We start from the raw sequence: 17,740 nt of genomic DNA, 5'->3' as shown, positions 1-17,740 counted from the left end.
GTACCAGGTATGGTTGAAATCATGCAAATTAAAGGCACATAAGATGCAATCGTACTGTAATCAATTATTTTAACAAATTCTTTTTCAAGGTTATAGTTCCAAAAGCCACAAAAGAGTGTTGGCTCCATGATCAAAATTATTAGTTTATTAAGCTTTTATTTAGTTGAAAAACAATGTTCTAATTGGAGTAACCAATTACTTTGCACATATGTTTGGAAGTGGGATTAATAATAAAATGAGAAATTTGAATTAAAGCAATCAAATGAATTTGCAAGGCATTGAGTAGAAGTACAATTAGAAACTTCTTCCACAGAATTTAGTTTACAAGATGTTATCACAACCATTTTCCTACTCTTAATGTGGCACAACCATTTTCCTACTCTTAATGTGGCAGCTTCAGAAATCCTGAACACAAATCTTTGTAACTGGAGTATATTTGGATTAATAAATACTGGTCTGAAATGGCAATTGTTTTATATAAAACTGTGAGTATTAAGAAGCCTGATGAAAGCTTCACGATGTCTACTGGCTAATAAAATTTAAATCACTCTTGAGTAACCTTCTAAGATAATTCCTCAATAGGTTGTTAACACTAGCTCATAAAACAAGTTATTGTTTTGAATGAGTAAAAAGAAAATTCCAACATTGGCTCCTAGTACATTTCCAAGCACAATTCAAAGTGTTGGTGTTGACCTTTAAAGCCCTAAACTGCCTCGGTCAGTTACCTGAAGGAGCGTCTCCACCCCCATCATTCTGCCCGGATGCTGAGATCCAGCACTGAGGGCCTTTGGTGGTTTCCTTGCTGCGAAAAGCCAAGTTACAGGGAACCAGGCAGAGGGCCTTATCGGTAGTGGCACCCGCCCTGTGGAACGCCCTCCCACCAGATGTCAAAGAGAAAAACAACAACCAGACTTTTAGAAGGCATCTGAAGGCGGCCATGTTTAGGGAAGCTTTTAATGTTTAACAGATTATTGTATTTTAAGCTTTTGTTGGAAGCCGCCCAGAGTGGCTGGGGAAGGCCAGCCAGATGGGCGGAGTATAAATAAAATAATAATAATAATAATAATAATAATAATAATAATAATAATAATAATAATAATTTTCATTTTCCAATGGTAGCTTTACAGAATGTAACCTCCAAGTCAGACTGACACATGGTGGCAAAAATTAATTTATGCTTTGTTTTAACCTTACAGACCTCAGCATTATACAGAACTCTGAAGGGAAGAAATGTATGTCTCAAAACACATTAAGCAGCAAAGAAACTGCATCTCATCAAAATTATATAGTGGTTTTCAGACAATAGTTAACAACACAATCCTATACATGTCTACTCAGAAGTAAATCTCATTTCGTTACATAGTATTACTCTAGGGTACATGAACATAGGATAGAAGCATAAGGTATGTTTAGTAGCGCTGGGCAATATATTGATATCAGTTTCTTAATTTTTGACCTGGCAATATATCGCAAATCTTGATGTTAGTGTGTGTGATATGCAAAAATCATGATGTGGGGAAAACCTTGAATTTACAAAATCAACCACTTGTGCTACAATTGTGAAAATGGACACAGTACACATGACAGCAAAGCATGTTTCATGTTGACTTATTAGAAATACAAGGCAGCATTGCCGACATATTTCAAAAAGTAATTTAATATATAACACTGGCTCACAACACCACTGTATTTTACTATTTATATTTTTCCCAGCCATTCATAGGAAATGAGAGTTGTAAAATGCTTTGATTACTTTACTTCCCAGAGGCACAACCAATGAGGCCGGTGCAGCAATGGGACATGGTGAGGACTTGCCCTGATTGAAGTGCATAAATCATTCTATGATTCCAAGGAAAAATAATTACAATGTTGCCTAGCTATGCCAACCTAATACACAAAGGAATTTATTGCCAATACTTATTCATCAATGACAATTTATAAAATAAAATTCCATCATGTGTATTAATTCTTTGTCGCTCTCAGCTGCGGCTAACGACATGGCATTGTTCCATGTCCATTTCAAATTGAGAAAACACAGAGATTAAGAGTGCTACAAAAGCTTACCACAAAATGCCTGCAAGAAAAAATCTTATGGAGGGGTAAGGCAAATAATAAAATAAAATAAAATAAATAAATAAATAAAAATTTCTAACCTTAGCCTCTCCTCACACACACACAAAACATATGTGTTCACTGAGCAGAAGAGTCAGCACACATTGTCAATTTAAGATGGACTAATTAATAATCCCTATGACAACTGTGTATGCATCCTATTAATATGCTACCTTGTTTATAAACAGGCACAACACCAAGATCACACACATTTATCATCTATAAAGATCATCTATGCCAGAAGTCCCCACTTAGAGAGATATCACACTCTAAGTGGAAACCTAGTATAGATGATTACTTCAACTTGAATTCAGGGGCAGGGATCTACTATAATGCAAGACTTACGGTAAACTTAGAATCCTCAATGCATTCGAGGAATTCTATTCAGAGTTTTATAACTGGAGCTATTGTTTTTATTAAGTTATGCTTACATTTCCAATAAGTATCTTTGCTTCCAGCAAACATTGGCTTTATAAAAGCCACTGATGTTGCAGAAAGGAAAAGAAAAACAAAATGGATTGTATCCAATGTTTCAGTTGCATGTGGGGAGCAGACTTCAGCTTGCACAATGGGCCTTTCCATTCCATTCCTCTCCTTTCCATTCCTCTCCTCGCCCCTGTAGTCTGGGTGCACTCAAAATGTGTTATAGGATGGGGGGGCTTCTTTGGAGCAGAGTCTAGGGTTGAGGGCACTCAAGGCAGGGGAGAGCAAAGGAAAGTATCACTGGACGCAACCCTAAGGCTGCAATCGTACATGCACCTTAAATACCAGCAATGTCAATGGGACATGTTACTCTATGCATCTTTTCTTGGAAGAAGGTAAAGGTAAAGGAACCCCTGACCATTAGGTCCAGTTGTGACTGACTCTGGGGTTGCTGCGTTCATCTCGCTTCTGGGTCATGTGGCCAGCATGACTAAGCCGCTTCTGGCGAACCAGAGCAGCACACGGAAATGCCGTTTACCTTCCCGCCGGAGCGGTACCTATTTATCTACTTGCACTTTGACATGCTTTCGAACTGCTAGGTTGACAGGAGCAGGGATCGAACAACGGGAGCTCACCCCATTGCGGGGATTCGAACTGCCGACCTTCTGATCGGCAAGTCTTAGGATCTGTGGTTTAACCCACAGTGCCACCTGTGTCCCTTTCTTGGAAGAAAGGCTCGCTAAATTCAGTGAAGTTTGCTCCTTGGAATTTGCATACACAACCTACTTGGACAAAGAATTGCAGCCGAAAGGAGAAGCAACATTCTGGCATAGCGAACCTGTGTTACGTTTTTGAAACCTCGTGCAGTGTACTACCATGATAACACAACAGGGAAATGGGACGGGATGGAATATACAAAACAGTAAGTATATAAAATTGACCTTTTACATTTAAGTTTAACTGCAAATAATATGCTGGTAAATGAGGCATGATCGCTTTACATTATGTCGAGAATTGGATGACATTTAATTTTGAACGTAGTAGGTGATAACGTTTCAGATTCAGACATTCATCTGTGCTATTATCTTAACACCACAGAAGCCATTGCTATCAGCATTTTTTTTCCCATTTCTGCGATTGTCCTCCAGTGGATTCTCAAGAATTTCTAATAAAAGTGAATAATTGTACTAATTAGCAAATCACTAATAAAAAAAACAAGCTTTCAGTATACTGTAATTTTTCCTGGATAATATTACTTTATCATCCAAATGTTAATACATCATAAGGATGAATAATACTGGTTCTCAGTGTTTTTACACACAAAGACGTAACTGACAATGAAGCTCACACAACTTTAAAGATCAGTTTTACCTGCAAAAACAAAGCCAGCACAAGTAGTTGCCTTTAGGTAGCTTAGCTGTACTATATAAGAAAGAATTGGAAAACTAGAGTAGCTACTACTTTTAGATACAACAGAATTCAAATAATTTCCCCTCCTCCCTCTTTGAAAATACTCTTATTATCTTACTTGCTTCAGTGCAACTAAGCTGCAGTTTTGTGTGGCTTTATAAAAAGCTTCCTTTAAATGAACAATCTCTTCCAAAAATTGTTCTATGGTATTTTAACATTTTTCTTCCATAAAAAAATAAAAAATCCTAATTAATATGTTAGGGCAGTGGTTTTCAGCCAGTGTGTGATAGAACCCTGGGATGCCTTGAATGATGGTCAGGCTGCCGCGGGCAACACTGGCCTCTGTCCCTCTCACATCTCTGCCTCCCAAAGGCTTGCACAGCTGTTTGTTGCAGCAACCCTGGCTACAAGCTCTCCAGGCAAATGGTGCCTCTGGGGCTGGCCGGGGGTGCTTCCCAGGCCCCTGTGGGGCAATGTGAGGAGGCACCTCTCTTGGGGGCAGGGAGGAGCAGATCAGAGACCAGAGTGGCAGTAGTGGCTGCCGGAGGATTCCCAAGGAGAGGGAAGAGGGAAGAGGAAAGGAGGCTGAGGGAACCCTCCACAAGGGAGAGTGTTTGAAAAAGGGTGAGAAGATGTCAGTTCTGCAGGCCAGGGGTGACATAACTGGGCTCCTGAGCCCCACAGGGGTGCCGCAAAAAGAATTTAGTTGGTCAAGGGAGACATGGACTCAAAAAGGCATTAGGGTTTAGGATGGGTGAAGAAAAAAATCACTTCTTTTCCTATACCTGAAGGAGCGTCTCCACCCCTATCGTTCGGCCCGGACGCTGAGGTCCAGCGCCGAGGGCCTTCTGCCGGTTCCCTCATTGCGAGAAGCAAAGCTACAGGGAACCAGGCAGAGGGCCTTCTCGGTAGTGGCGCCCGCCCTGTGGAACGCCTTCCCATCAGATGTCAAAGCGATAAATAACTACCTGACATTCAGAAGACATCTTAAGGCAGCCCTGTTCAGGGAAGTTTTTAATCTGTGATATTTTAGTGTATTTTTGGTTTCTATGGAAGCCGCCCAGAGTGGCTGGGGAAGCCCAGCCAGATGGGCGGGGTACAAATAATAAATTATTATTATTATTATTATTATTATTATTATTATTATTATTATGTGTAGATGCTGAAGATACACTTCTATCAATCACAGTATGGTTGTATAAATTCTACTAACAATGAAGAGCTCTTTGCTCAAAAAGTTTCAGTGAGGTCCAATTTAGGTCTTAGAACATATTACAAGGAAAAAAATACTTGAGTGGAACTCAACTATTATTAAGTTGCATCGGCTAAAATGAGAATAAAAGTTAATCGTGACTAACTTTTCACAATTATTTCAACTGGGCTCCATGACCCTGACCTCTCTCAAAGCTGTTTTGACTTCTATCCCTAACTGCAAATAAGCATATATGTATATATTCCAGATTTCAGACCTAAGCAACTTCTTGATTTTAGCTCCCAATGCATCAGGTAAGGGCAACTGCTATGATCACTATAGCCACAGAGCATGTAAACTAGGCAGAGCAACAAAATGTAGCACTAACCAGGCACTACCGTATTTTTCATCCCATAGGACGCTCCGTCCCATAGGACGCACCTAGTTTTTTGAGGGGGAAATAAAGGAAATTTTTTTCCCTTTATTCCCCCCCCCCCAAAAGCAGGTCGGGGAAACCGAACCAGGTCGAGGAACAGCAGAATGGCGGCGCTGCGCCTCCCTGCTGTCCCCCGAGCTTGTGGGGCTGGCCAATGTCTGCCCGGCACGAGGGGCGCTCTGCTTCAGGGTGCCCTGCCCGCCGGGCGGCAGGCTGCTATCTGCAGCGTGGGGAGCCCTGCGGGGAACTCCTGCAGGGCTGCCCACGCTGCGGATGTATGCCCGGCGCGAGGGGCGCTCTGCTTCAGGGCGCCCCGCCCGCCGGGTGGCAGGCTGCTATCCGCAGCGTGGGGAGCCCTGTGGGGAACTCCTGCAGGGCTCCCCATGCTGCGGATGTCTGTCCGGCGCGCGGGGCGCTCTGCTTCAGGGCGCCCCGCCCACCGGGCGGCAGGCTGCTATCCGCAGCGTGGGGAGCCCTGCGGGGAACTCCCGCAGGGCTGCCTAGGCTGCGGAGGTGTTCCCGAAGCGCCGGGCACTCTGCTTTCAGGGCACCCGACGCTCCAGGAAGCAGGCTGTGGATGTCTTCCTGAAGCCTAGAGAGCGAGAGGGGTCGGTGCGCACCGACCCCTCTCACTCTCCAAGCTTCAGCGAAAGCCTGCATTCGCCCCATAGGACGCACCCAGATTTTCCCTTCATTTTTGGAGGGGAAAAAGTGCGTCCTATAGGGCAAAAAATACGGTACTTAGAAACTATAATTATTTCCCTATTATTTCCTGCAGTCACAACATATCCCACTTTGTATCTTGCTAGATCCCAAAACTCCCCCTCTTCCTCACTGCGTGCTGAAGGACAAGGTAAGAGTCCTCTTTTGTTTAGCCAGAAATCTAAAGCAAATAATAAACAGCGTGTGTAAAAGGAAGGCCAAAAAATGTGTCTAAATTTAAGATGACCAGTCATCTTATATTGTACACTATTGTTGGCAACTACATAGCAGTGTTATGTTCCTATGCTCTAAGATAAACAAGATTATGAGGAAAAGTTTTAAAAACAACTACCTTTTTCAAATTTAATTTAATCTGAGGGATTACAAACCTGGGCCACTTTAACAGAATTCTGAGTCGATCCACCAGCATGGTACTCTACTTTGAACTTTTTCACAAGTTCTTCAAATCTGTAAGAAATCACAGGAAGAGAAGACAAAAAAGGAAGTTACTTTTTTATTTTCCACACTTTAGAACTTCACACTACAAAACTATTTGAGCTAAATGAAATTCAATTTACTAGCTGGTTTTTTTTTTTTCTTACAAGGGGGACACTTAATAAACACGCAAACACACACACTTCACGAATTCTGGCACTATTTGAGAACCCTTGCTTAAAAGAGATACAGCATACACTGAGAGCACAGGCCTCTCTATCAAGCAAGATACTGAACATACGGTATATGTATTGTTTCTTACAGCCATGTTTTTCTTTCAGCAATTTTTCTGGCTGAAAATATGGAGGTAAATCCATATTCTCAAACAAATTCAGTGGTACCTCGGGTTAAGTACTTAATTCGTTCCGGAGGTCCGTGCTTAACCTGAAACTGTTCTTAACCTGAAGCACCACTTTAGGTAATGGGGCTTCCCGCTGCCGTCGCACTGCCAGAGCACAATTTCTGTTCTCATCCTGAAGCAAAGTTCTTAACCTGAAGCACTATTTCTGGGTTAGCGGAGTCTGTAACCTGAAGCGTATGTAACCCGAGGTACCACTGTATATGCAAAGTTCTGGCGCACACACAAGAATGAAAAAAGTTGTTTCTCTTCGTTTTCTTTTCCAATGTAAATGAGGTATTTCTCTGAATGATCTTGTTTTAATCCAGCTTGAATCTGAACATATACCCAAACAATTAATTTCTCATATGCTGCTATATTAAGCCCTACTTCAGCTGATTATGCACATTTTAAGTTCTTTTTATATTAAGTCCCACAACTTTACTGGAATTGAATCTTCTCCTCGACCCGTTTAACTCGTGCACAAATTTATTGCACATGTCACCCAAGCAGATGTGGCTGGAGTCAGAGCAGACACCATGGGGCCAAAATAATAAGGACATGAGGATGGAAGGAAAAGGTCTCCCATCCGAATATGTATTTATGGTGCCAAACTTTATTGTTTAATAGCTATTTTACCTTTCAGTACAACATTAAGAATTATGGGTGAAACCAATGCTCCTGATCTTCTTAAGGAATGGTGTTTAATCAGGTGGAGGCAGCCCCTACAGCAAACCCACGCACCATGCTGTTCTGGATAGTCCCCTAAACCTATGGTTCAGGGGCACATGGGAAAGGCAGGGGGAACTGGAGGAACAAACCAACTTTCAAATCTTAGTTTATTATGTTGGCATATTTCCACCACCCGTAGTTAAGGTTAGCCACAACTTGGGATTTATTATATTGAAAATCACAGCAAGCAATTATTCAGTGAAGTAAGTAAATACTAGGATTTAGGTGCAATGTTAAACTGCAGTTAATCTAAAGCTGATTTTTCATAGCCTCCTCATGACTGTGGTGGAGGGAGGAGGGGTGCATACACATGACACTGGGCCACTGTGTGGCTTTTCCATGGTGCATATTGCGACTAAGCTGCATTCACAGTTATGGATATATCAGAGCAGTCATAATGATCACAGGCTGCACTGGGGGGGGGGGGAATAAATGTTTCTGTTGATTAGAGCTGTACTAGAAGAGAACGCATATGCAATAATTGATTTCTCAGAATGTTTTTATAGTACAACGAATTCAATTTATCTGGCTGATGAAAAGATTGAGAAGCTTATTGGGTGGCAGCTTTTGGTAATAGAAATACAGTACCGATTTGAGCTTCCATTGTGATACAGACTGAATTCCCAAAGAAAAATAATTTTCTGAGCTCTCAAGGGTCTTTAGAAACTACAAAGCAGACGTATAGCTATTCCCAGTTCTGTGTTATTACAATAATATCTACAAAAATGTTTCCCACCTTTCTACTGCAATCGCACCGAAAGTGGCTCATAATTCAGAAATGAAACAAAATTACAAACGAAGCAAACAGCAAATGATTAAAATAGCAGTAGTTTAACATAGCATAAATGAGATATTAAAAGGGGAAGAGCACAGTCTTCATAGCCCAACAAAAAGCAGGCAGTGATGTATCAGATGTATCTCCCTAAGGCGGCTGTTGCACAATCCAGATGTTTTATCTGAGAAAGTCCTGTGTCTCATGCATGTTTGCAGCACTTCAGATGGAAATAGGACTTGGAAGATAGTCTCCAAAGAAGTATAGCGTTCTTTGGCAGGCAGAGGTTCCAGATATAAGAGAGGACTTTGAAAGTTTCACTCTCTCTAAATACAGTATTGTTTACATACTGAGGAGCACTACTAGATTCAGAATGTCTCCTGGATGTTTTGGTGACAGCCAGGAGTGTCTTTAACCATATTCACCTGGTAAATCAGCTGTGCTCAACCTAAACAAATCAGACCAGACTTCAGCCATTTAGGCTCTAATCACCGCCAAATTGAATTAATGCAAATTGCTCTAAATCTACCCATAAAGATAGTTCAGAAACTTCAGGTGGCCGAGGATAAAGCTGCCAAAGTTCTGGCAGGGCTCGGGAGATCAGAACACACTACTCTGAACCTTTACCTAACTTTGCTGATTTATCAGTTAGTTTCTGGGCTCAATTTAAGGGGCCCATGTCCAACCAACTGTAACTCCATCTTGTCTTAAGCTGCAGGCTGTTCACTCCAACCAATCCAAAACTGCCCCCAAACACCAGCTCAGAATTTCTTCTACACCCTAAAAATAGACCACGGAAAAGTAGCCAAGTGCCAAATGTAAACTGATGACATCAAAGTTAAAATCTCTGGGTGATCTTACCCAATTGCTACATGTAAATGTTAAACAGTATTGGAGACAAGATGGGACTCTTCAGTACTATTCCACAAGAAAAGAAGAAATCCTCCTGCATCTTCTAGTGATGTGAAACCCTTATTGTCCTATTTAGGACCCACTTGTTGAACGGCTAAATAAGGTACAGTGGTACCTCGGGTTACAAACACCTTGGGTTACAGACTCCACTAACCTGGAGGTAGTATCTCGGGTTAAGAACTTTGCCCCAGGATAAGTACAGAAATCGCCAGCAGCAGCTGTGGAAGGCCCCATTAGCTGAAGTGGTACCTCAGGTTAAGAATGGTTTCAGGTTAAGAACGGACCTCCAGAACGAATTAAGTTTGTAACCAGAGGTACCACTGTATTCTCTAAATCACACAGAAAATAAAGGTAGCAATGTTTGCCCTTAAGAAAAATTCCAAAATCTGTATTATGGCAGTATGTGTATGACTTGGAGAACACTGCTATTTACTTGTTCAACAGTAAGATTCTAATCTGGAGGACAAGGATTCTATACCACTTGAAAACTTCATTTTCTGGGGGAACATTCCCTCCAACTGCATTCTATTGACTTTTTGTCTGGCACAACTCCTAAAATTAATCTCCACCATTGCTAACATAAAGACTGCCTAGTTCCTTTTGATTCCTGTTTTTTACCTGCTAGGGAACCAGTGCTAAAAAGGTGGAGACAGATCTGTGTAACAGGTTCGCCTAATAAAGGTATTTTAAAAAGGTAAAGGACCCCTGACAGTTAAGTGCAGTTGCGAATGACTCTGGGGTTGCGGTGCTCATCTCATTTTAAAGGCCAAGGGTGCTGTCTGCTCCAAAGACAGTGTTTCTGGGTCATGTGGCCAACATGACTAAGCCGCTTCTGGCACAATAGAACACCGAAACCAGAGCAGCGCATAGAAACATCATTTACCTTCCCACCAGAGTGGTACCTATTTATCTACTTGCACTTTTTGGGGTGCTTTCAAACTGCTAGGTTGACAGGAGCTGGGACTGAGTAACGGGAGCTCACCCCGTGGCGGGGATTCGAACCGCCAACCTCCTGATCGGCAAAGCCCAAGAGGCTCAGTGGTTTATACCAGAGCACCACCCATGTTGTATTGCCCTAACACAATTTTTTTTTTTTTCCTTATGGGCCAAAATAGCTGTTTTTACTTCTTTTGTGATTGAGAAAAATAAAGAATTTAAAGACGATTGTTGTTATTATCTAGGAAGTCATGTAGCACTGACAAATTTATGTGCATGCTTCTATTTGCAACGTTTATCTATTATTTTTAACATGTCATAATCTCTAAAATAAATTTTATTCAGTGTTCAACAGCATTTCAGAGCTTCATACATGGGAATTCTCAAAGATGAAGAGCAAAGCAGGGAGAGACTTTCAGGTAATAGCAAAAATAAAATGCAGCTTTTTTCATTTTAGGGCTTTTCACAAAACACATGGTTAAAGGTGGCTGACTTTACTGAAAAGAAAAAAGTCTTTAAATCACAATCCTTAAGAGCTAATGTTTTAACCTTACTTTTGTATCGATGTTACTTTTTCCATCTTGTTCCAATAATGTTTAAATGCAACCATATGTGGAAAATGTTCTTTTGGCGTCCATCAAACTGACATTTAAGTGCATTTTTTCAACCTCTAATGTTTGTGGTAAAGTATTTCAAAGCTATGAACCTTCGAAAATGCACAGGCAAATTGTCTCTTTCATATATTAACATTTGGTCTTCATAACATGGAACCTGTTTGGAATTACTGACTTCTGATTTAGTTGCTATTTGTTTGGATGAGGTGGTTTTGGAAAATATAGTACTTGTTTGAGGTAATGCTAGTTTGCAGTAATAAATACTTCCAAGAGGAGTTGCAGTTTTCAGAAGCGTTCTACAGAAAAGTATAATCAGCTGTTTTAACTAGCAGTATATGCAGAGTCCTAAATGCAATCACCTTCTTAATGCAGTTAGTTGCAAACCATGGTAATTTTCTCTTTTAGTAAAAGGGTTTTCTTTCATTCCTAGTTATTTCACCAGGAAATAAAGAAACTAAGTGCAATTCTATACAAATCCTCTCAGAAGTTCCATAGGGCTTATCTGCAGGCAAGTATGTATGGGATTGCAGATTTAGGGTGGCAACAGTTATAGGGAAGAGACTTTTAGTAGATGTTTACCTATCAACAGTCATTCTTCTTTGCCTTTTTCCTTCTTTTTTATGTTGTCACTTTTCTCTGTGAATGGCTAACTGGGTTGCAAGTGTCTTACCCGAAGCCAAATGTCTCTTACATGAATAGTCTTATCATTTAGAGCAAAAGATGATAACATCAATGCGTAAACTAGGTACCGGTATGTTCAAATAAATGTGATTTGATATCTTTACTCGGCATTCCTCTTTCTCAATAAGATTTCAGCAAATACCCGGTCCCAGAGAAGGATAAAGACTGAACTGTTCAGTGTAACTTTCCCCAACTTTTTTTTGGGGGGGGGGGTTGTGGTTTTGTTTTTTTAATGAAAAACTTCCACAAAAGGCTGCAATTCTGAGTGGAAAACGGGTGCATCTGTTGGGGGTACTTAATCGTTCACTCTTCAGCTGTTTTACCCTCATTCCAAATGTCCTGTTATTGGCCTCCTGATATTGGGATGTATAGAAAGGAAAGGCAGGAGGAGTTTTGAATCAGCATGGCCAAAACACATTGAAAGGCTTAAGCATGCATGTAGAAAACAGGGGTGGCTAACCTTTTTTAGCTGGAGGGCTGTATTTGCTGTTGACCAAACCTCTCCCAAGGGCTATCTGTGGCAAAAGTGAATGTTGCAAAAATAGGTGTTGCCCCCCCCATTCTCTTTCGCACCCAGCACACAAATACTATCCACACTTAACAGAATTTTCCTCCCCATCAAGCCCTCTCTGCCCTAGGAAGGAACGATGGGGAGAAAAATCATCCACTCTCCACGTGAGAGAGAGACAAGGGAAAACCATTGAGAAAAAGCCAAACCATGTAGCAGAACCAACTCTAGACCTCGCTCCTCCTTTTCCTCTCCTCTCCATGTGTCAGTTGCCAGTTGGAAAGGAACGCCACTGAGAGCAGTGATGGCTACTGATCTGGCAGCACCAAACTACCCACCAGCCTTGACAGCGTATCAGAGCACTCCAGAAACAGGAAAATACTCTCTGATCTGTTCCGGTGTTTCACCAGGAAACACTGGAGCAAGGTGGAGTAGGCCTTCCTGTTTTCAGAGTGTTCTAATCTGTTCTCAGTGGCAGCTGGGGTTTCAGTAAATTTGGCCAAGGGGATGGAGCGGGCTTTTGAAAAGGGCTTGGGCCAGGCAAATCAGGTTCATGGACCCCTCAGTCACTCCTACCCTAGAATATTTTACAACGCAATACCACCTTAACATTTATGCAATCCAAAGAACCTTTTAAAGAACATTGTTTCAAAACCTGAATAATTCATTCAGGTGATTCCATGCTCTCAGATGGTTACAAGCTCACATCACTTTACACAGGGCTGCTTTTGAAGACTGCGAGTTCAGTATCCTTGCAGACAACACAGCCTCCTGAGGAATGTGAACCTATTACACAAATGCCTCAAAGTCTTAATTGTCTTTTGAGAGTTTGTGTTACAGTTTATTCTTTGTGCAGAACTAAATTTGCTGCTTTGAACACATCCTGCTCCAACTGGCCCAACTGTGAATCAGAGCCCAATTTGGATTTCATGGGGGAGCCAGCAAGGCAAGACTTGAAGGTTCACAGTGCATTTGTCTGTGCCTGTGAAGCTGACAATCCCTCCTGCATTTGCAAATACAGTAACATCTGCATCAGCACTGCTGCTACAAAATTTAGAATTCGAAATCCGTCTCTCCAAGTCCTGTCAGTTTAGATGAAAGTGCTGGGTGCTATATAATGACATTGGGGGTTCTTGTAATCCAGTACAATTGAGCACATTTGATTCGACGCAGAGTGAAAAATTTAGAACATCATTCAACTTTTAAGCTAGAAATGCAAATTGCTTCTCAGTTAAAGTGTTTGTTATTTCAGGTCTGCTACCAGAGCTGTATGGCAAGGGAAGCTGAATTGCAGGGGGCAGGGGAATAAACATCGAGAAAATGTAGAATTAATAACCATAATCCAAATTATGTAATGCATCAGGTGAAACTTAATTTCCCATTTCCTCTCCGGAAGAGTAGATACTGACTGACACTGCAGTTTCATCTACTTACTCAGTCCAATCACTGTGGAAATGTGTTTCAGTAACAAAAACACTTAATATTAGACTCAAAGAACAGAATTAGCAGGAGCCAAGTTTGAGCTCTTTTCATATCCAGGACAGGTTCGCTTAGATTGTTGCTTATTTTAAGATTATGTATGATCAGATTCCATATGCCTCACCCACTTCCTATCATCAGCAGTTGCCCCTGCTCCTATTTTGTCTTTGGAGATGCCTTCTAAACATTTTAGCTGGGATCCAGGGAACGTGAGCAGAACACAGCTTGCACAGGGGGGCTTCCTCCTCCCCTCCCCACTGCAACTTCCAGTACTGAGGGTTTAGGGTCCTTCTGGAATGGCATAAGAAGAAATTGGGCAAAGGCACGCCAATACAGATTGTACATCCTATGGACCATTTCCCCTGGGAAGTCTGTACCTTCCCTGGGAGGTGCTGAGCTGCCCAGACAACACGATACCCCTCCCTGCCCCCTGGATTTGCTGATGTGGTCCAAATGAAAACAGAACAATATGTTTGGCACCAGCTTGACTGAAGTAGTTGCTAGAAGAAAACATAAGGGATGCCATCTTTGGGACTCCACTCCAGACTTGTGTGGGGTTTATTCAGCCTTTTCTTCTCTAGAATATATCCCACAAGGCAGCAGAAGCTTAGGATCAGAGTCTTCCTTCTTCTAGATGAGCTCCCTTCCCAGGTTGCTGAACCCCATCTGCTCCTTTACTTTCCTCTACAGCACATGCAGAAACCGCCTTCCTGACCATTACAACTACAGTGGTACCTCCGCTTGCAGACGGGATCTGTTCCAGAGCTCCAGTCAGATCCTGTGGTTTTCGCAACCGGAGGTGCTTGTCTGCGCATGCACATGGCGTGGTAGAGCGCTTCTGCGCATGCGGTGAAACCACGTGTGTATTCCGGAGGATACGTAACGAGAGGTGCACATAACTATTGGTCTCGTCTACTCAATCTGCCAGAGCCTGTCTTCACATGCAGGGGAAGTCCCTAGCTCTCCGAGGGTCTGAGACCCTCACTTGGTTTAGTCAAAGCCGTTCCTGGGGTGTGGTAACTGTTGAATCCTGACAGCTTCTAGGAGCCACAGTTGAGAGCTGTGGGGACCAAACGCGGACAAACAACCCCAGGAGGAGTATAAAGTGTCCCCCACCAGAGGTGATCCCCGTCCCCTAACACTCCATGATTACTATTGATGAATTTTGAACACCACTTTTCAGCCCTCTAGCTCCTGCCCCAATATAAGTAATTAGACCATTGGACAGAAGATAGGGAGGAGGCAGCAGCACGGGGCATTTTGTGAGCATCGTCAGAGCTCTTTGCAAGCATTCAAAAAGAAAACTTGCAAAAGACTTGACCCCTTTTGGGACAAGAAGCAAGGTGCTCACACATCTCCAGAGAGCACACAACCAAGCAGGATTAAGTAAAATTCTTTCATAAAAAGATTGAATATCAAATTTGTCACTATTCTGTGATAAATATAAATAAAAGATTATCCCCCACCCCTTCATCTCCATTAACACTAGTAATTGATGATCCAAAGCATCAGATAGATGCATAAATGTGTACACCGCATTTTGTCTTTAACTGATATTAATACCATTCAATCATATTCTAGATGAAAACAAATTAAAGATGTAAATCCTTCGTGGTTGAAGTAGTTTCAGATCGGTTCCTACTTAGATAAGAGGAAATACTTAACAACAACTACAACAACAACTTAACAAGCTTGGAACAAGAGCAAGTGAAGAATTTAATTTGATATTAATTTCGTTTATAAACACTTATTTTTTGGGACTGAAATTAGCCTTGTAACAGGCACATGCTGATCTTATACAATTTCAAGTTAAATTTGGATTGTGGCTAAACCAAACAATTTTTTTACTAATTTAGATCCTTCACTATGAAGCTGAAGTAATTATTCTAAAGCCTGCCAAATCAAAACATGCAAACATACAAATGCAAGCTGCTTCTCCATTTCATTAACATGTCAGCAAAGTGACTAGAGTTTGTGTACCAGTGCTGGGTGAATTATGCTGCTAAAATTTCCAATGTGTTTTGAGTTTAACTCCAGGAATATTATGATGCAGTTTCCAATGTCTAAGCTAAACCCGGTCTTGTCTTAATTTGCAAGGGCTAAACAACTCTAAATGTTGAACTGTGTCCTACTACAAGAAAAGCTCATAAGGTATTAATTTCTGTCTTCATCTGAGTCAAGTTTAATTTTATGTGAAATATTAAAAATAAGTTTTGAAAAACTTGTCATATATAGCTCTATAAAATGTGCTTTACATTCAGTAAGATGTTCTAATTAAAATCATGTAAGAGTACATTATCAATTATAACAGAAAATGCAAATAGTGTTCAAGATCCTATTTTATTTACAGAACAACCTATAAAAATGTTTAAAGTCCAAAACACAAAATGAAGCGGGCATACCACCAAGTAACATCTGATATTAAAGAGTGAGATTTCATTCAATATTGATATTCTTCCATATAAGAATCCTTAAGAAGGTACAAAAGAGTTTCCTTGGTTAAAAAACAGCAACAGAATTTTCAAACCGTATTCATACCTGATACTGGAAAAAGCACAAGGTTGAATGGAAGATATTTTTCAATGTTTTTTTTTTTGTATGGTACATATGACCTTGCTATATTTTTATGAAAGTGTGTGTAAGTGTGTGTGTGTGTTGCATACAGACCTACAGTGCAGCCACACTTGGGATGCCATGGACAATTTTGGATACCCCATTTGAAAAAGCTACCAATCTTAGAAAGGGTACAGAAACAGTCAGTGAAACTGACCAAGGGCTTGGAGCACCTTCCATATGAAACCATACAAGGTTTAGGGGAGGAAACACAACAGAAGAAGACCTTAATCGTATTTTATTTTTGTAGCCTAGAATCCCAGTGATGATAAAGATTAGTTCTCAATCAGAGATTTTCCAGCAAACAAAAGGAAATTCCTTGGAAGTTTTGAATCTGTCAGATGGTGTAGTCCAGGATGGTGAAACTGAAAGATCAGAGAACCATCTAAAGCAGAGATGGGAAGACCTGTGGCCCACCAGAAGTTGCTGGATGTTGCTCCCATCAATACTGACCACTGACCATCCTAACTGGGCCTTATGCAAACTGAAGTTGTCCAACATTTGGAGGGGATGTCCCCCACCCCATATAAAAAGACAAATTTGAACTTGCTCGCTTCCATCAAAGAATAGTAAGCATGTTCTCTCCAATCTGCTGCACTAAAGCTCAGCTGCCAAACACACTCCAGCTTTGACTTCACTAATATCACCACCCACACTTCTGTCTCATTGGTAACAATAAAACACACACACAATGGTTTGGTGCAAGACACATCAGCCATGAAACCTGTAGCAATTCAAAATACAATGTTCCCAGTCTCTCAAACTCATTTATTTCTTTGCGTCAGAGCAAAATCCTCAGAGCAGCTGAAACATACCAGTATAAATACATAGCTTTTTTTTTACACAATAATAAATCTAGATTTATTAACTTAGCTTACATAAACTACATTTGCCGATTTCCCCCACCCATGTTAGCTTGCTTTCATTGGTCTTTGGCATAACAATATCAGACCCTTTTAGTGTAAAATGTGATCTCTCCCTGACAGAGAGATGCAGCACTCAAATACTACACACCATCCCTGACTCATTAGATCACTTGACGAATTTAGCCATAAAAAGAAATACGATGTGGTAATTCAACTTCTCTCTGTGAATAAAAAACGCAAAACACAACTGACATTCTCTAAGCTGATTTGTGGTTTTGAAAGAAAGATAAAGGATGTCTGAAGTCAGCGTCAACATAATGTTTAGCCAAAATCATACACTATGAAATAGCTGAAGTTCTGAAAGCCACCAGTGAATCTAAGCAGGATCATAGGTAGACTGCTTTCAGTACCATAGCCAATAAAGCCAAAATGCTTAGATTGACTGAAAAATGCATTGAAAAATGTACAGATCAGATTTTGCTGTTTGCATCACACTTTGCAGGGATACATCCAACAGTTC

At 41.1% G+C, this 17,740-nt stretch overlaps 1 protein-coding gene across 2 annotated transcripts in view; it reads right to left on the bottom strand.

The window, feature by feature from the left end:
- ADK (adenosine kinase) overlaps positions 1-17,740 on the bottom strand; it is a 199,744-nt gene that overhangs the window by 126,028 nt on the left and 55,976 nt on the right. For both annotated transcript variants that reach the window (XM_081864403.1, XM_081864404.1), the window contains exon 4: positions 6,665-6,743. In XM_081864403.1, the coding sequence (XP_081720529.1) occupies positions 6,665-6,743 (79 nt within the window). The remainder of the gene's footprint in view (positions 1-6,664; positions 6,744-17,740) is intronic.

This window comes from Podarcis erhardii (assembly GCF_964252035.2).
Source record: "Podarcis erhardii genome assembly, chromosome: 5".
Taxonomy (NCBI): Eukaryota; Metazoa; Chordata; class Lepidosauria; order Squamata; family Lacertidae; genus Podarcis; species Podarcis erhardii.
This window is presented reverse-complemented; position numbering and strand designations above follow the sequence as displayed.